Raw genomic sequence first — 14,566 nt, 5'->3', positions numbered from 1 at the left:
GGGAAGAGAGGAGAGAGAGGAATTGGGTTGGGGGAGGGGAGACAAGGGCAGGGGGAGGGCCAAATTATGTGTGTATTTGAGGGAGGGTGGCGTGCAGGTACAAGGATGATTGAGTGATGGGAATAGGGCCAGGTTAAGATCCTCATTAAGGCTCTTGACCAGTGAAATGTAGCCCCTGGGGTCTTATCACTCTCTTCACTTCATCACTTTTACCCCTTCCCCCACTTCCAATCCTATTTGCATTCCTCCTCCCTCCTCTGCTGTCCATCACCTATATCTTTCCCCCCATATGGTGTCCGTTCCTTATATGAGTCCCCCTTCTGTCCTTCCCCTATATCAGTCCCCCTCTGATGCCTATTCTCTCTCCCCCTCTCTTCTGTATGGTAGCTCCCTCATATTTCTGCCATCTCTCCACCCCCTCCTTCTTGACCCCCTTGTCCTGGCCTCCTTGCTAGGTCTGCCTCATTTCCTCTGCCCCATGTCCAGTTGAGCCCTTCTGGTGTATTCCCTTGTCCCTAAGTATTTACCATCATCTCTGCCTTCTCTTTTAGATGATCACTGTTACACATCCCCCAGCCCATTCTCTGTTCTATACCCCACTCCCCATCTTGTCACCACAAGTCTGTGCCTACCACTTTCCCTTAATACCTCAGCTCTTACCACCATTCCTCTTGTCTCCTGGGGTGCTGGAGATTTGAGGTATAAAGACATAGGTTTTGATGGTTAGAACAGGGGCTACAAGGGATCCCCATCTGAGAAATCCCATCTTGTGGGATTTCTCATCCTAGTAAATTTCCCTCCTTTCTCAGCCATGTTCCTCTGCCTCTTGAATCTGCCTCCCAGAATCATTCTTTCCTAAATCCAGAGTGTGTGTGTGTGTGTGTGTGTGTGTGTTTCCAGAGTTGCTCCTAAGCTAAGTTCCTTGTGTCCTTCCCTGCTCCCAGGAAAAAAGTGCCCCCTGAAGTCTAACCTCCCTCTCTTGGCTGCAGCCTGAACCAGCTCCTCCCAAAATGATTATGTGTACCAACAGATTTCTCCTCTGGGTGTACTGAGTGTGTGAGTGTGGTGGGCATGCTGCCTGCAATGTGTGCAGTCAGAACCTAGGTATTGGTGATCTCTGTATCTACAGAGTATTAGTTAAAGGCCCCGAGATGGCATTGAGGTAAAGTTTCAAAGTACTGTGCTTTCTAGACAGTGGACCTTCTGGGGGCTCATTTCTTAACTCTGATCTAGAGGTTGGGTAAATTTGAAGGACATATTTGCAGACAGAAAAGGGCTGGATTTTTCAAAACTCTCCTACTCAGGACATTCTGTAGGAAGGAAGTTCAAAGGCCAGTTCTGCTGTATACCCATGGTTAATTATCCCACAAAGGTGACAGAATTTGATTTTTCTTCCTCTAAACTCTCTCTCACTGTGATACCTTAAGCCCAATTTTATCACTTTGGTATCCCCGATCTGACTTCTCTTACCTCAATGTGCTCTGTCTTGTGTCCCTGTGATGGTATGCAGCCTTAGGGTTAAAAGGAGAAGTAGTTTGCAGGAAGAAAAGGCATAGCAAGAGGAACAGCAAAGTTGGGAAACAGGGATCCTTGGGGCATCTCTGAGCATGGACGACACTTGGTCTACTATTCTGCTCTTCTGGAAGTTTTGTTCTCATCTCCAGCTCTCATCTTTGGAGGCCCTTATATGTCATCGGGCCTGGATATTCCTGTCTTCCCCACCCTCTTCATCCTTAGGCTCCTCACTGTGCCTTGGGGATGCTCCTAATTTGTGGTGTTGGCTTCTGTCCTGTCCATGGAGATTAGGTAGGGGCTGGGGGGAGATAATATTGGATCTTTATGCTATGGACATAGAATGGGGCAAGAGATCAATTTGGTCTCTGCTCACCCAAACAAGGGCATATTTCCCACCTTCTCCTGCCCTGGCCCTTCCACAGTCAGATGCTGACAAAAGCCATCTTCTCCTTACCACAAGAATCAGAACTCTCTTCAAAGGATGAACAGGTTGAACTGGGGAGGAGGGTGCAGAGGAGAAAGGAGAGGTGGGGGGGGGGAGGCCCTGTCATGTCTCTGACTCTGTAAACAGGTAAGCTCTCCCACTTCCTTTCTTTTCCTGATGTTGAGCTCTCAGAGTCTCATGATCCCAGTGTTACTTCACACACCCCCATCCTTCTTTTCTACAGCTGTGTAGCTTTCCTCTTACTCTCTTGCAGGTGGGTAGTGCCAGCCTTCCAAGTTCTTGTCTTCTGCAGTTATTTGGATGCCCTTCCTTTTCCCAGATACCTGCCACCAACCTCTCTGTGTGTTTTTCTTCTGCCAATTTTTCTGCAACTGTACCTTTCTATTTTCCTCAAATGGATGGAAAGGTCCCTCACCTTTCTCTGCTCCCAAATGTGTACCCTCTCTGTCATGATAGAATTCTCCTCCCTGAACCACCCCTCTGTATTTCTTCCCCCAATTCCACAAAGCCTCCTGTGATGTGATTCTCCTTGTCTCTTTTTCCCAGATGTAAAGGCTTGTCTCGTGTTCCTTAAAGTTACCAGGTGCCTCACCGTCAACTATGATCTCAAGATGGGTGGGGTCCCGTTCTCCCAGTTTGTGGGAGCTCTTCTTGCCATTTTAGGCCTCTGCTCCCATATGCATAGAGCCTCCCTTATTGTATCTGTGTGTCTCTGTCCCCCAGATGTACGGGGACCCCCTATGCACCGAACCCAATACGTTCATTCCCCATATGATCGACCTGGTTGGAATCCTCGGTTCTGCATCATCTCGGGAAACCAGCTGCTCATGCTGGATGAGGATGAGGTGAGCAGGGTGAGAAGGGTGGAAAAAGACCTGTGGGAGAATGGGGAGCAACCAATGGGGAAAGTCCTAATTAGTGATGAGGGGAGAGACACAAAGAAGGCAAAGAAGAGAGAGACATTTGCAAATGGTGGGAGGAGGGTGGCCATTAAGACTTGGGTTGGGATGTGATAAAAGGGGCAATCATTCTCTCACCTTGGCCAGGGGGATCTTTGAAGGCCATGGACAGAGTTGAGGAGGGGATGTGGTTCTGAAGATTTGAGGGTGCCTCATGTTTGCACCCTGCCCATACTGTAGGATAGGTTAGAATGGGGAAGGGAAACTGAAGGACTTGGAGAAGGGATAAAGAGATGGGAAGGCCTCCCCTATACTCTTCCCCCATTGAACAGGACTCAGCACTCACCATTCTTAGTCCTTTCTCCACCACGGGGCAAAATGCAGGGAGAGGACATTGAGGGACCTGGAAAAAAGGCAGGGGACAGTAGGGTTTTTTGGCAACTAGGAGGAGACTGGAGGGTATTGGAAAAGATGGCAGAGGTCAGTGGACCTTGGCATGGAGTGGGGTGAAACTTGGGAGGGTGCCTGTGATCAGGGCTTTTGCCAGGGATTGTTTGGACATCAGAAAGGAATATTAAGGGAGGAGATACCTGAGAAGGAGGGGGACTGGGAGTATGGGGAGTTGTCTAAAGGAGTAGGAGCAGGTAGGAACAGGGACTAGCCAGACTGAAGGAGATGAAATGGACAGAGGGCTTTTATAGAGGTGGTGGCCATAGGAGATTTGAAAGCCAGGGAAGTGTGGGTCTTGACTTGGGAGCTGGGTCAGCAGTGGAGGGTCCATTGGAGCAAAGAAAGGATGCAGTATGAAGGGTGAATGCCTTATGAGTGTGATTCAAAGAATGGGGATGATTCGGGAGACAAACTTTAGAGTAGTAGGATACCCTGGAAGACCAGAGGTAGTAAGAGATATGCTTTGAAAGCTACTGGGCATGGTTTGGTGAGGCAGCACTAGAACTTGAATTAGGGCTAACCAGGGTGTCAAAGTGAGAGTGTGGAGAGTTGGCAGGCCACAGAATAAAGTAGAGGTGTCTAGGGAAGGACATGGTGACTCTGAAAGGAGAAGTGGTTTGGGGAGTCTAAGTTTTGGGCATTGACAACTGGTTATCAACCTTGATCAGGGGTTTGGAAGCTATAGTATAAACTGGGGAAAGCTGGAACCAAGAGGAGTGGGGACTGTTGTAAGGATGGAGAGGGAGGACAGTGGGTGGGGTAATGAAGAAATGACAGAGATGGGAACAGACAGAAGGGACCAGTGGCCAGCAAGCTAAGGGACAACAGGAATGGCCAGGCTCTGGAGTAGCAGGGTACATATGTGTGGGGTGGTTGGAATTGGGAAAATGAACAGTGTGTAGGGTCGCAGGGAGTTGGAAATTGGATGGGTTGTGGAACTGAGGCTGGGGGTTAGCAGGCGGGGCAGGGAGGGATCTGGTTCCTGTAGCTCCTGATGGGGGTAGAGGAAACTGGAGTGTTGGAGAGGTGTGGAGGTTGGGACAGTGGAGTGGGGTGTGGGGTGCGGCTTAGGGAAAGGTAAGGGCTGAAAGAAGGAACGGAAACTGAAGAGATGTTGGGTGGCCGGTGATGGAAGGAGAAGAAAGGTGGGGGGAGGTGACCAGGCCCTCTGGGGGAAGGGGAGGTTGGGTCCCAGTCTGGCCGCAAGCCGGGCCGTGGGAGGGAGACAAGCTGTGGATCCCGATTATAAATGCAGCTTCTGCTACCCCCGTGACAGGCTCGGAAGGAGAGAAGGGGGTAAGGGAGGTGGGAGGTTGGGAGGAAAGCAGGGAGAATGGAGGAACTGAAGGTCAAGGGAAAACTGGATTCAGGAAGTAGCTAACTCCTGAGGAGTTGCTAAAGAGCTGAGTAGGGTTTGGGAGAATTCTCGGCAGGTTTCAGGAGAAATGGAGGGAGAAAAGAAGAAAGTGGGAAGGGAAGGAATGAGAGAGAGACAGATGGGGAAGGGAAGGGAGAGGTCCACTCAGAGACACTTGAAGAGAGTGGAGGGGAAGGGGCAGAAGGTGGGCCAGGAGGAAACGAGGCCCACCCTTCCTGGGTGGGGAAGGGGAAGAGGAGGGGCGGCACGGGCCGGTGAGGTCTGACCCCTACTCCCCTGCATCCCCTAGATACATCCCCTTCTGATCCGGGACCGGAGGAGCGAGTCCAGTCGCAACAAACTGCTGAGACGCACAGTCTCCGTGCCGGTGGAGGGGCGGCCCCACGGCGAGCATGGTACGGCGGCCGCGCAGGCTCTCGTGCCCCGGAGAGGGGCGGGGAGGGCTGGAGGGGCGCGGGCGTCCGGGAACGAAGGGAGCTGGCGGGGGCGGGCAGAGGCGGAGACTGAGTCTGGCTTTCTGAGCGGAGATGGCGCCCTCCTCTGGGATATGGAGGGCCAGGGGCTGTGGGTGAGAGGCCCCAGCGGGTCGTTGCTCGGCTTCGCTCCCTTTTTCCTCTCCTGCAGCGACGTTTGACTGTTTTCTTGGTGCTTGTAAAAATAGTCTCCTTAGATCTTTAGCTTCCAGTCCGAGTGTGCCTGCCCCTGCCCCTGCCAGCCCTTGGTCTGGGATCTTGGAGAGAATGACCTAGTTCCTGTCCTCACCCCCCCCCATTCTTCTTCCGGACCTTCAGGCCTGTGGTCTCCGTCTTTTCTTGCACCTTTTTCCCTACTCTTATCAACTGCTTCTATTTTCTGCAGTTGTATCACCCCCTTTCTCTTTCCTCCTTGATTTCTCTTATTTTCTGTACCCCTCTGATTACCTGCCCCCCCACTCCCATGGAACTCCGTCAGACCCCCATCTCATCTCCTTTCTGTCTGTCTGTAGAGCTATCTGCTCGGTCTGTCTCTCCAACTCTCTCCCTCTCTCCATCTGTCTCTTCCCCTCCCTCCCCCTTGCTGCCCCCCCACCCCCCTCTTTAGTCATTTAAAAAAAGATTTTTGTCTTCCTGAGAAGTTCGCTTAAAAGGTTTCCATGGGAACGGTGAGGGGAGATGAAGGCAGAGAACAGAGATCTGCAGCCAAGGTGCAGAAAGCCGCCCTCAGCCCCCAGAAACCCCCTTGTTTCTGGACCCTTCCCTACATTTCCCTTCCAGGACCCAGTGATCCAGGTCCCCCATTCCTCCAACCCCCAGGTGACCCCTTTCTCCCACCGGCTCCCCCTCCTCTCAGGGATCCAGGCTACCAGTTTCTCTCCCTTAGAGAGCCGGCAGCCTGTTCCCATCCATTCCGTGGCTCCCTCCTACCTTCTTTTTGATAGGTGCAGGCTTCATTGTCCTTGGGAGCCAGCCCTGGGACCCTGGGTGGGTGGGTGAGTGGTCAGGGATGTGTGTTATTGTCATGGAAAACTCTGACCATGGGGGCATGTGGGTAGCACATCTCTGTGAGGCAAAGCCAGGTGGTGGTGGTGGAGTGTATAAAGAGGATGTGCATGTGATGTCTATCACATCTGTGTATGTGTATATGTGAGTATGTTATGTCCATGTCTGGGAAAGGTGTTTGTGTGCACGTGTGTACACCTGTATGCCCAGGCCAAAATGGTCACATGCTTACCGTGCATGTTTATGTGTCTTGTGGTTGGCTGATCTGCCCACATATTCCCCATCCTTCTCCTCAGGGTCTGGGGTCTTTGGCATGGGTCTCCTGTGTGTTTTGGGTGGGGGCACCGTGTGTGTTTGGGGTTGGGGTCATATGTGGAGGTTGCTATATTGGGGTTCAGTCGGGCTGGAAAGGCTTTCAGGGGTACATATATTGGGGGGTTAGTGAGAGTTGATAGCTGTTGAATGTTTAGGGTCTTCAGGTGGCATGGAATATGTAAAAAGCATGGAGGATGTGCAGGGGACATAGGGTCCTTGGGGGCTTGGGTATGCAAAGGTGTTTGCTGAGGATGTGGACTCTCCAGCCCGGGAGAGGTCGCCGGACCTTTGAGGGACATAGGAATCCAGGGCTCCTCCTCTGCTGGGTGGAGCCGAGAACCCTCGTTCCCTCCGTGGTTTGAGGGGGGGTCCTGCTCAGAAAGGGATGGTGGGTGGCCCGGTTGGTTTTGGGGGTCTCCTTGCCCCCCTCCCCCGTCTCTCTCGCGTTGTCTCCGGGCGACGGGGCTCGTGACAGAGGCGGCCACGGCAGCAGCGGTCGCCTAGCAACGGCGGCGGGGCCCGGGCAACGGCGGCAGCGGCGGGAGCGGCGGCGGAGGGAGCCGTTCCCGCGGCCGTCACCGCGCGGCCGCCCCGGCCGTCCCGGGCCCCGCCACCGCCTCCACCGCGCCGGGCGGCGCGAGCCGAGCCGCGCCGCCCCCTCTCCCTCCGCACCCGCCCTTCCCCCCCCCCCGCGCAGGGGCGGGGCCCCTCCCCCACCGGGGACATCCCCGACCCCCCCCACGGGGGGCGGTTCGAGGTAAGGGCGGGGCCGGGCGGACGACGAGCGCGCGAGGGGGGTTGGGGGCCGCGCACGCGTGGGGCGGGGGCGCGCGTGTGCGTGGGCGCGGGGGGGGTGGGGAAGCCGCGGTGGCGGCGGCGGCGGCTGCAGCTGCTCCCTCCGCATGTTCTCGCTGCATCTTCCGAGTGGGGGGAGTTATGGTAACCGGAGCGAGGGGCATCGGAGGTCGGAGGGATTGGGACCGGTCTCATGGGGCAGGGTCGCGAGGGCGCGGGAGCGGCTGGTGTGTGAGGGTCTTCAAGCCCCCAGTGGAGGGGACAGCCCATCTGTCCGCGTGTGTGTTCGTGTCTGTGCTCATGTTCCCTGTGTGTCAATGCCATGTGCATACGGGGCCCAGTTCCTCGTGCACACATGTGCAGCTAGCCTTGTGCAAGCATGTCTGTCTTATCCAGCCTCTGCCTGTTTCCTGCCTAGGGGACTGTTTGGCCAGTCACTGGCTTGTGGGGCAGTCCATGGCCATTCAGGTCCATGTCACCTCTGACTCTGAGCATGTATGTCCCTGGCTGTGGCTCACCTCTTGTCAGTTTCCTGTGTGAGGGAATGCATGGCCACATAAGTAGGATTTTCCGTGTCCCTGGTGGCAGGTGTGTGTCTTTGCATGTGTGTTCTTGCATTGGCCTGAGTATCTGTGTCAATCCCAGGATGGATGCCCAGGGCGTGTCTGGATGTGGGTGGTGTGCCTGGATGTGGGTGGTGTGCTAGTGGTGGGGGCGGGGGAGTGTGTGTAAGTGTGTTCCTTGGAACCCTAATGTGTATGCAATACCTTTGGGCTAGGCAGGTGTGAGCCCCTGCTTGGTCAGGGAGTGGGGACAGAAAAGCTGAAAAGGGGAGAAGTGGAGTAAAGAGGAAAGTAGGGAGAAAAGGGGAGAGGAGGAATGAGAGAGGTTTGAAGAGGAGAAGAGAGAGCCAGGGAGAAAGAATAGCTGGAGAAGGGGAACGGGGGAAGAGAGCAGAGCTAGATTCAGAAGAGAGGAGGGAATAAGAGCTCAAGATGGGGAACTGGATGGAGACAGGGGGAGAAGGGGCCTGGGAGTGGAAAGGATGGGTGGAGGAGAGAGGCCTTTTGGTAAAATGGTCTCTGAAAGAGGAATGGGAGGAAGATAGGAGAGGACACTGGATTTGTGTAGGCCCTGTAGGGTTAGCCGTGGTTGGATCAGGGGAGGCCACTCAGGCATAGAGGCTAGCTCACAGTGAGGCCTGTCATGGCAGGGACTGTCATTAGAGGTTCATATCCCCAGCACAGAGCACTCGCTGTCTCCCATTTCTCTGCTCTCTGGGCAACCCTGTTTTTCATCCTTCTCTGGCAACCTTGCTCCCTGGCTCTCCTTGAGAGCTGCCAGCTGGGTGTGGAGTGGAAGAAAGGCCAAAGGGAAGATTAGGGATTTGGGGGATTGGAGGGCAGGGGAGATTCTGTGGGTGATTGTAAGATTAGAGACATTGGAGGGGCAGGAGTCCAAGCTCTTGCTCTATGTATGTGAGAGTGCAATTGTGTGTGTACACAGGGTGTGTACATGTGTGGGTGTGTGCACAATGCCTGTGTTACGGGTTTGTGTAGGTGGTTGTTAAGTGTGTGCATGCCTGTATATAACGTGCAAGGATGGGACATGGAGACTCAGGATCACAGTATATGCTTTTCGGGTTTGCTCTGTACACATTGTGTGTACATGGATGTGTGCTGTGTTCTCTGTACATGTCACTGCATGCAGCACTAATAACAGGCTGTCCTATCTTTCTATCACACTAGGCCCCTTTCTTCTGTGTGTCTGTTAGTCTTTTCCTTATGGCAGTGAGTCTTTGTAAGCATATGTTTATGTGGCCTCCATGTACCTGTGACTTATGTGTGAGTTTGTGGATCTTAGTTCTTGGTAATATGTATAAGGTTATGTTACTTCCAAGAACCAAGCAAACCAATTTGAAAATTCATTCTCCTTCTGTTGATGTTTTAGTTCCAAAGCAAAATTTGAGTGGGTTTAAAGTTGGACTTTATGGCTTTATCAGAGAAGCGTGCGTCTGGGAATGATGGCTGAGCTGGGCTCCCTGAAATAAAGGGAGGCAGCCATGCCGAGAAGTGCAGAGAATCGTAGCTAGGAAAGAGATATCTTGAACCCTTGGATGCATTGCTTAGTGTGTAACAGGACAAATTAACACATTTGCTCCTCATTTTTCTTTACTCTGGTAGCAATTACTGATGTCTGTGTTGGAGTCAGGGAAGGGCTGGGGAAAAAAGGAGGTTGTCCCAAAACAGAGTAGATGTGGTTGTACTTTTCATGTGAATGAAAGATGTTTATGCTTCTGGGTTATGGGAATACCTTTATGTGGTTGGGATCATGGTGTACTCAAGCATGTATCTTAGGGGTTAAACTGGCATTTCCCTGTGTGGGGGACATGTGTGTCTTAGGGTTACATGTCTATTTCTGCAGTGTGCTGCCCACATGATTGCCCAAGGGACTTGGGCCACAAAGTCCACATCTGCAGCTCTCATGTGGGTGTCTGGGTTCAAGTATGTACTCCCTGTTGCAGTGCTTACATATGTCTAAGCATGTATCCCATGGGGTGTGTGGGCTTCAGGGTCTCAGAATGTGGATCCATTCTACTCTGGTGCTCACAGTTGTCTGTTTGTCTCAGAAACACATAGATCCCTATTGATTTTTTATATCATGGTTCTCATATACACGTACCTCCACCACTCAGTGTATGTTTCTGTGCTCTACATGTGTTCCTGCAGAACTAATAGGGTACTTGTGTCATGGCATCCACATTTCTGTATGCAAACCTCCTAACATCTGGGTTTTATAAGTAATGGGAAGCTGGAGACTGATTCTAGGGCAATTTGCAATTCTGGAAGCAGACAGTGAAAAAATAATTGTGGCCCTCCTTTGTTCTGTTCTGGAACCTAGAGGGTTAACAGGCAGCTCTTCCGGTCCACCCCCCCCCCCAGCCTGTAGCTTCTTGTTACCATGGAGATGATGGCCCCGCCCCTGATGCAGCACCTGCCCCCCCATTGGCTGCAGTGGTGACTGTGGGGCTGAGGGGGGAGCCCAGGCCTGGGCAGCCATTCTGGAGCTGGAGCCGGAGCTTGGCATCCCCCCACTTTCATTCTCCTCCAGCCCCTCAGCCCCTCTAAATTCCCTGCCAGCAGAGTCTCAGCTTCCCTCTTCAGAGCTGCCATCCCTCTAGGCTCTTGGCAGGTTGAGCTTCATCTGCATTCACCTCCCCTCCTCTTCCTCTCCCTACCTTTGCTTGGGAGTCCCTAAACCCCCACCGCCCATCCTCCTCACTCCCTGCCCACTCCCCTGCATTTTCTGCTTTCCCCCTTTGCCCTTTCCCCTCTAAGCCCCTGTCACTGCAGTGCACGTGGAACCAGCTCCTTCTCCCTTCCCCCACCTGCCCCTTCCTTAGGTTTTCTCTCCCTAGGCTTTTCCCACTGCCACTCTTCACAGGTCTCTTTCAAGACCACCCCCTCCAGTCCAGGGAGGGGGTCATGGGAGGCAGCCCTGGCCCTCCAGACACTCAGGGGTTCCAGGAGGTAGGGAGCAGGTAGAAGATGTCCCCAGCTGGGAGAAGAGGAAAGCCTACCTATGGGCAATGACCTCTAACCTATCTTTCACCCCAGCTAGCCCCTTCTGGTGAGGGTTGGTACCAGGGACCTAGCCTTCCTGGATCCTCAGTGTCCTTCATTGCTGGGGTTTTACTGACCCTCTCAGCCATGCCCCCCTGCTGACTGCCAGCCCCAGTCATGGGTCTAAGGCCTCCCACCCCATCCCCTTCAGGGGGCTCCGGCTCAGGTTCCTTGCCCCCTCCTTCCCACTGCCAGCCTCTCCATCGCTGCTGCTCTTCTTGCTGCTTTCCAGGGGGTAGGTGAGGCCAGAGCTGAGGGGCAGAGGGAGGTGGAGGAAGGCACTGGGGTGAGGGGTGGAACCTGGGTAAATAGCATCCCTCCTGGTACCCTCCCCCCAACTTCCCTTCTGGCCCCTTCCTCCCCTCCAGAATACCACTTGGGTCGCTCGAGGAGGAAGAGTGTCCCAGGGGGGAAGCAGTACAGCATGGAGGCCGCCCCCGCTGCACCCTTCCGGCCCTCGGTGAGTGAGAGCACCTGCCAGTTGTGGCTCAGCTGGCTCCCCCCTTCAGCCATAGCACGATTCTGAGAAAGGGGGTAGGAGGGGGGTGAGAGAGAATGAGAGCGCTTGTGTGTGTGTGTGTGTGTGTGTGTGTGTGTGTGTGTGTTTCCCCACCCCTTTGGTTTCCCCCTTCTTGGCTCTGCCCCCCTGCTTCTCGGACCTCCCGCCTTCTCCAAGCTGGCATGTTTGTGTGTATGCTTGCACTGCAAGGGAGACGATCTGGTATCAGGGCTCCTATCCCCCTTTCCTCACCTCCAGAGACTTCCCTTTTTCCCCCATGCCACTTCCATCCAGGACTCTCTACCAGCTGAGGGATGGGTAGGTAAAACTGACCCTGCCCCAACCCACCCCATCCCCATTTCCCCCCCAGCAAGGCTTCCTGAGCCGGCGGCTAAAAAGCTCCATCAAACGCACGAAGTCACAACCCAAACTTGACCGGACCAGCAGCTTTCGCCAGATCCTGCCTCGCTTCCGAAGTGCTGACCATGACCGGTACAGGGACTGGGGCACGTGGGATGAGATTGATGTAATATATATAATGTGTAATATATAGGATCTTTTGAGTGAGATGGGGAGGAAGGGGGTTATCTGTGTGCAAAGGTTGAAGGACTCAAGTTGGTTGGGGCATGTCATGGGGCAGGAGACACAACAGAGAAGAGCTAGGGTATAGGGCTCTGTAAACAGCAGGAGAGGGCTAGGGTGCAGGGAGAGGACTAGCAGAGATAGGAAAGGGAATGAAGGTGAAGCCAAGGAGGGACTTCTCAGGCTGGCAGAAGGATGGGCTCCAGTCTAGATCATAGGAGCTGTACAGGACAGAGAAGGAGTGACCCTGGAGGAACATTTAAGGAATCCAGGGAAAGGGGCAGTGGGTTGGTAGGAGAGGGAGCTGTAGGATCTAGGTGGAAGGGTGTAAGGGAAGGGTGGGAAATACAGGGCGGTGGGTTGGAGTGGGGCTGGGGTGGCTAGTGTTAATATATGAACTCAGGGACCTCAGCAGTGGATGAGGGAAGGGACAATAGAGAGCATGGCAGAGAAGGGGGAGGCCGGGACAGGTATGCAGGGTGACAGAATGGGGAACAATCCATGGACTGAGGCATGAGGACAAAGCCCTCAGAGAAGTCCAGGGGGTACTATCTAGAGGGTGGGCCAGAGGAGACCTGCTTTGTGTCTCTGGTATCTGCCTCCTGGGGATCCCTCTCTGGGTTTTCCCCTTACCTAGTCTCTTTCCTGCCCTGGGTAACACCACCCTCCCCACCCCCCACCCTTCCCTACCCCTGTGTCTGGCCACCTCCAGGATTGGGCAGGTAGAGAGGTTGGGAAAAGGTGAGTCACACCTTTCCCTGCCCCCTGCGATGTTGTCAGAGCTGGATTTGGGCCGGCAGGGGGTGAAGGCATGGTATTCCTGGCCACGGGGGCGGGGGAGAGGGGCCGGGGGGGGGAGCGTCTTCGTCTTCGTAGCACTGACGGCAGCCAGAGCCTGCGATGACGGGGCTGCTATAAATAACTTCTTGGAGGCTCCCACACCCGAGCTCCCCTCCTGCTTTCCCACTGCTCTCTACTCTTCATCGCCTGCCCATCTTCATCCTGCTTACTGCCCCGCCCCTGTCATTCTGTCCCCCAGCCCCTTTATCTTCTGCCCTCCTGCAGGGATTTTCTGCCTTTTGTCCTCTCAGTCCCCCTCCCAGTCTTCCCTCATTCTCTGTCTTGCTGCACATACCTTTGCTGCCCTCTTCTCCTTGCCCTGCCTCCTCTTCTCCCAGTCCTCAAGCTCTGTCTCTTATCATCATTCTGCTCTTTTCTGCCCACAGCTTTCTCCTATTTCTTAGGTTTTGCCCTCACTCTTTCCTTTGGTTCTGCTAAAACTTGTCCTCTTATGTTTTGTTCATTCCTTCTGTGAATCATTAAATGTTTATTAGGTACTAGCTGTGTGCCAGGCCCCGGGCCAGAAAAATACCTTCTCTGCATCTCCAGTCCTTTTTTTTTTTTTTTGAGACAGAGTCTCACTTTGTTGCCCAGCCTAGAGTGAGTGCTGTGGCATCAGCCTAGCTCACAGCAACCTCAAACTCTTGGGGTCAAGCAATCCTTCTGCCTCAGCCTCCCAAGTAGCTGGGACTATAGGCATGTGCCACCATGCCTGGCTAATTTTTTTGTATATATATTTTTAGTTGGTCAATTAATTTCTTTCTATTTAGAGTAGAGACGGGGTGTGGCTGAGGCTGGTTTCGAACTCCTGACCTTGAGCAATCCACCCGCCTCAGCCTCCCAGAGTGCTAGGATTATAGGTGTGAGCCACCGCTTCCAGCCTGTGCCTCCAGTTCTTTACTTCCATTGTTTAGTTTCCCTTAAATAGAGACTCTGATTTCTTTCTTTTTTTTTTTTTTGAGACAGAGTCTCACTCTGTTGCCCGGCTAGAGGCTAGAGTGCCGTGGCATCAGCCTGGCTCACAGCAACCTCAAACTCCTAGGCTCAAGCAATCCTTCTGTCTCGGCCTCCCAAGTAGCTGGGACTACAGGCATGTGCCACCATGTCTGGCTAATTTTTTTTTCTATGTATTTTTAGTTGGCCAATTAATTTATTTCTATTTTTAGTAGAGATGGGGTCTCACTTTTGCTCAAGCTGGTTTCAAACTCCTGACCTCGAGCAATCCACCTGCCTCAGTCTCCCAGAGTGCTAGGATTACAGGCATGAGCCACCACACCTGGCCTAGACTCTGGTTTCTGAAGTCACCTGGAGTCCTATGTAGAAATGTCCGAAACCTACCTTATTCTCTGTTCTTCCCCCCCCCCCCCCCCCGCTTTGCTTTTCTGCTGTGGTCCATTTCTGGATTGAGATATTATTATTATTATTATTATTTTAGACAGAGTCTCACTTTGTTGCCCAGGCTAGAGTGAGTGCCGTGACGCCAGCCTAGCTCACAGCAACCTCAAACTCCTGGGCTCAAGCAATCCTTCTGCCTCAGCTTCCCAAGTAGCTGGGACTACAGGCATGCGCCATCATGCCCGGCTAATTTTTTCTATATATATTTTTTTGCCAATTAATTTGTTTTTATTTATAGTAGAGACGGGGTCTTGCTCTTGCTCAGGCTGGTTTCGAACTCCTGACCTTGAGCAATCTGCCCACCTCGGCCTCCCGGAGTGCTAGGATGACAGGCGTGAGCCACTGGCCTGGA

General features: G+C 53.4%; 1 protein-coding gene and 1 long non-coding RNA gene across 9 annotated transcripts in view; one reads left to right on the top strand and one right to left on the bottom strand.

Moving 5' to 3' along the window:
* The window catches only part of SYNGAP1 (synaptic Ras GTPase activating protein 1), a 33,714-nt gene that overhangs the window by 789 nt on the left and 18,359 nt on the right, over positions 1-14,566 (top strand). For 5 of the 8 annotated variants that reach the window (XM_076003427.1, XM_020286950.2, XM_076003426.1 and 2 more), the window contains exons 1-4: positions 2,572-2,805; positions 4,977-5,082; positions 11,267-11,358; positions 11,768-11,889. In XM_076003427.1, the coding sequence (XP_075859542.1) occupies positions 2,572-2,805; positions 4,977-5,082; positions 11,267-11,358; positions 11,768-11,889 (554 nt within the window). Of the gene's footprint in view, positions 1-2,571; positions 2,806-4,976; positions 5,083-11,266; positions 11,359-11,767; positions 11,890-14,566 lie in introns of those variants that run through there. The other 3 variants (XM_012791308.2, XM_020286949.2, XM_012791305.2) reach the window with 1 other exon arrangement.
* On the bottom strand, positions 2,747-6,852 carry LOC105885986 (uncharacterized). Its single transcript, XR_012919344.1, has 4 exons — positions 6,767-6,852; positions 6,091-6,143; positions 3,206-3,262; positions 2,747-2,835 (listed from the first exon to the last, which is right to left on the bottom strand). It is a non-coding gene; the product is annotated as an uncharacterized LOC105885986 (long non-coding RNA).

The sequence above is a fragment of the Microcebus murinus genome, chromosome 5, assembly GCF_040939455.1.
Source record: "Microcebus murinus isolate Inina chromosome 5, M.murinus_Inina_mat1.0, whole genome shotgun sequence".
NCBI classification, from domain to species: Eukaryota; Metazoa; Chordata; class Mammalia; order Primates; family Cheirogaleidae; genus Microcebus; species Microcebus murinus.
Note: the sequence above shows the minus strand (reverse complement) of the source record. Positions and strands in the feature narration are given on the sequence as shown.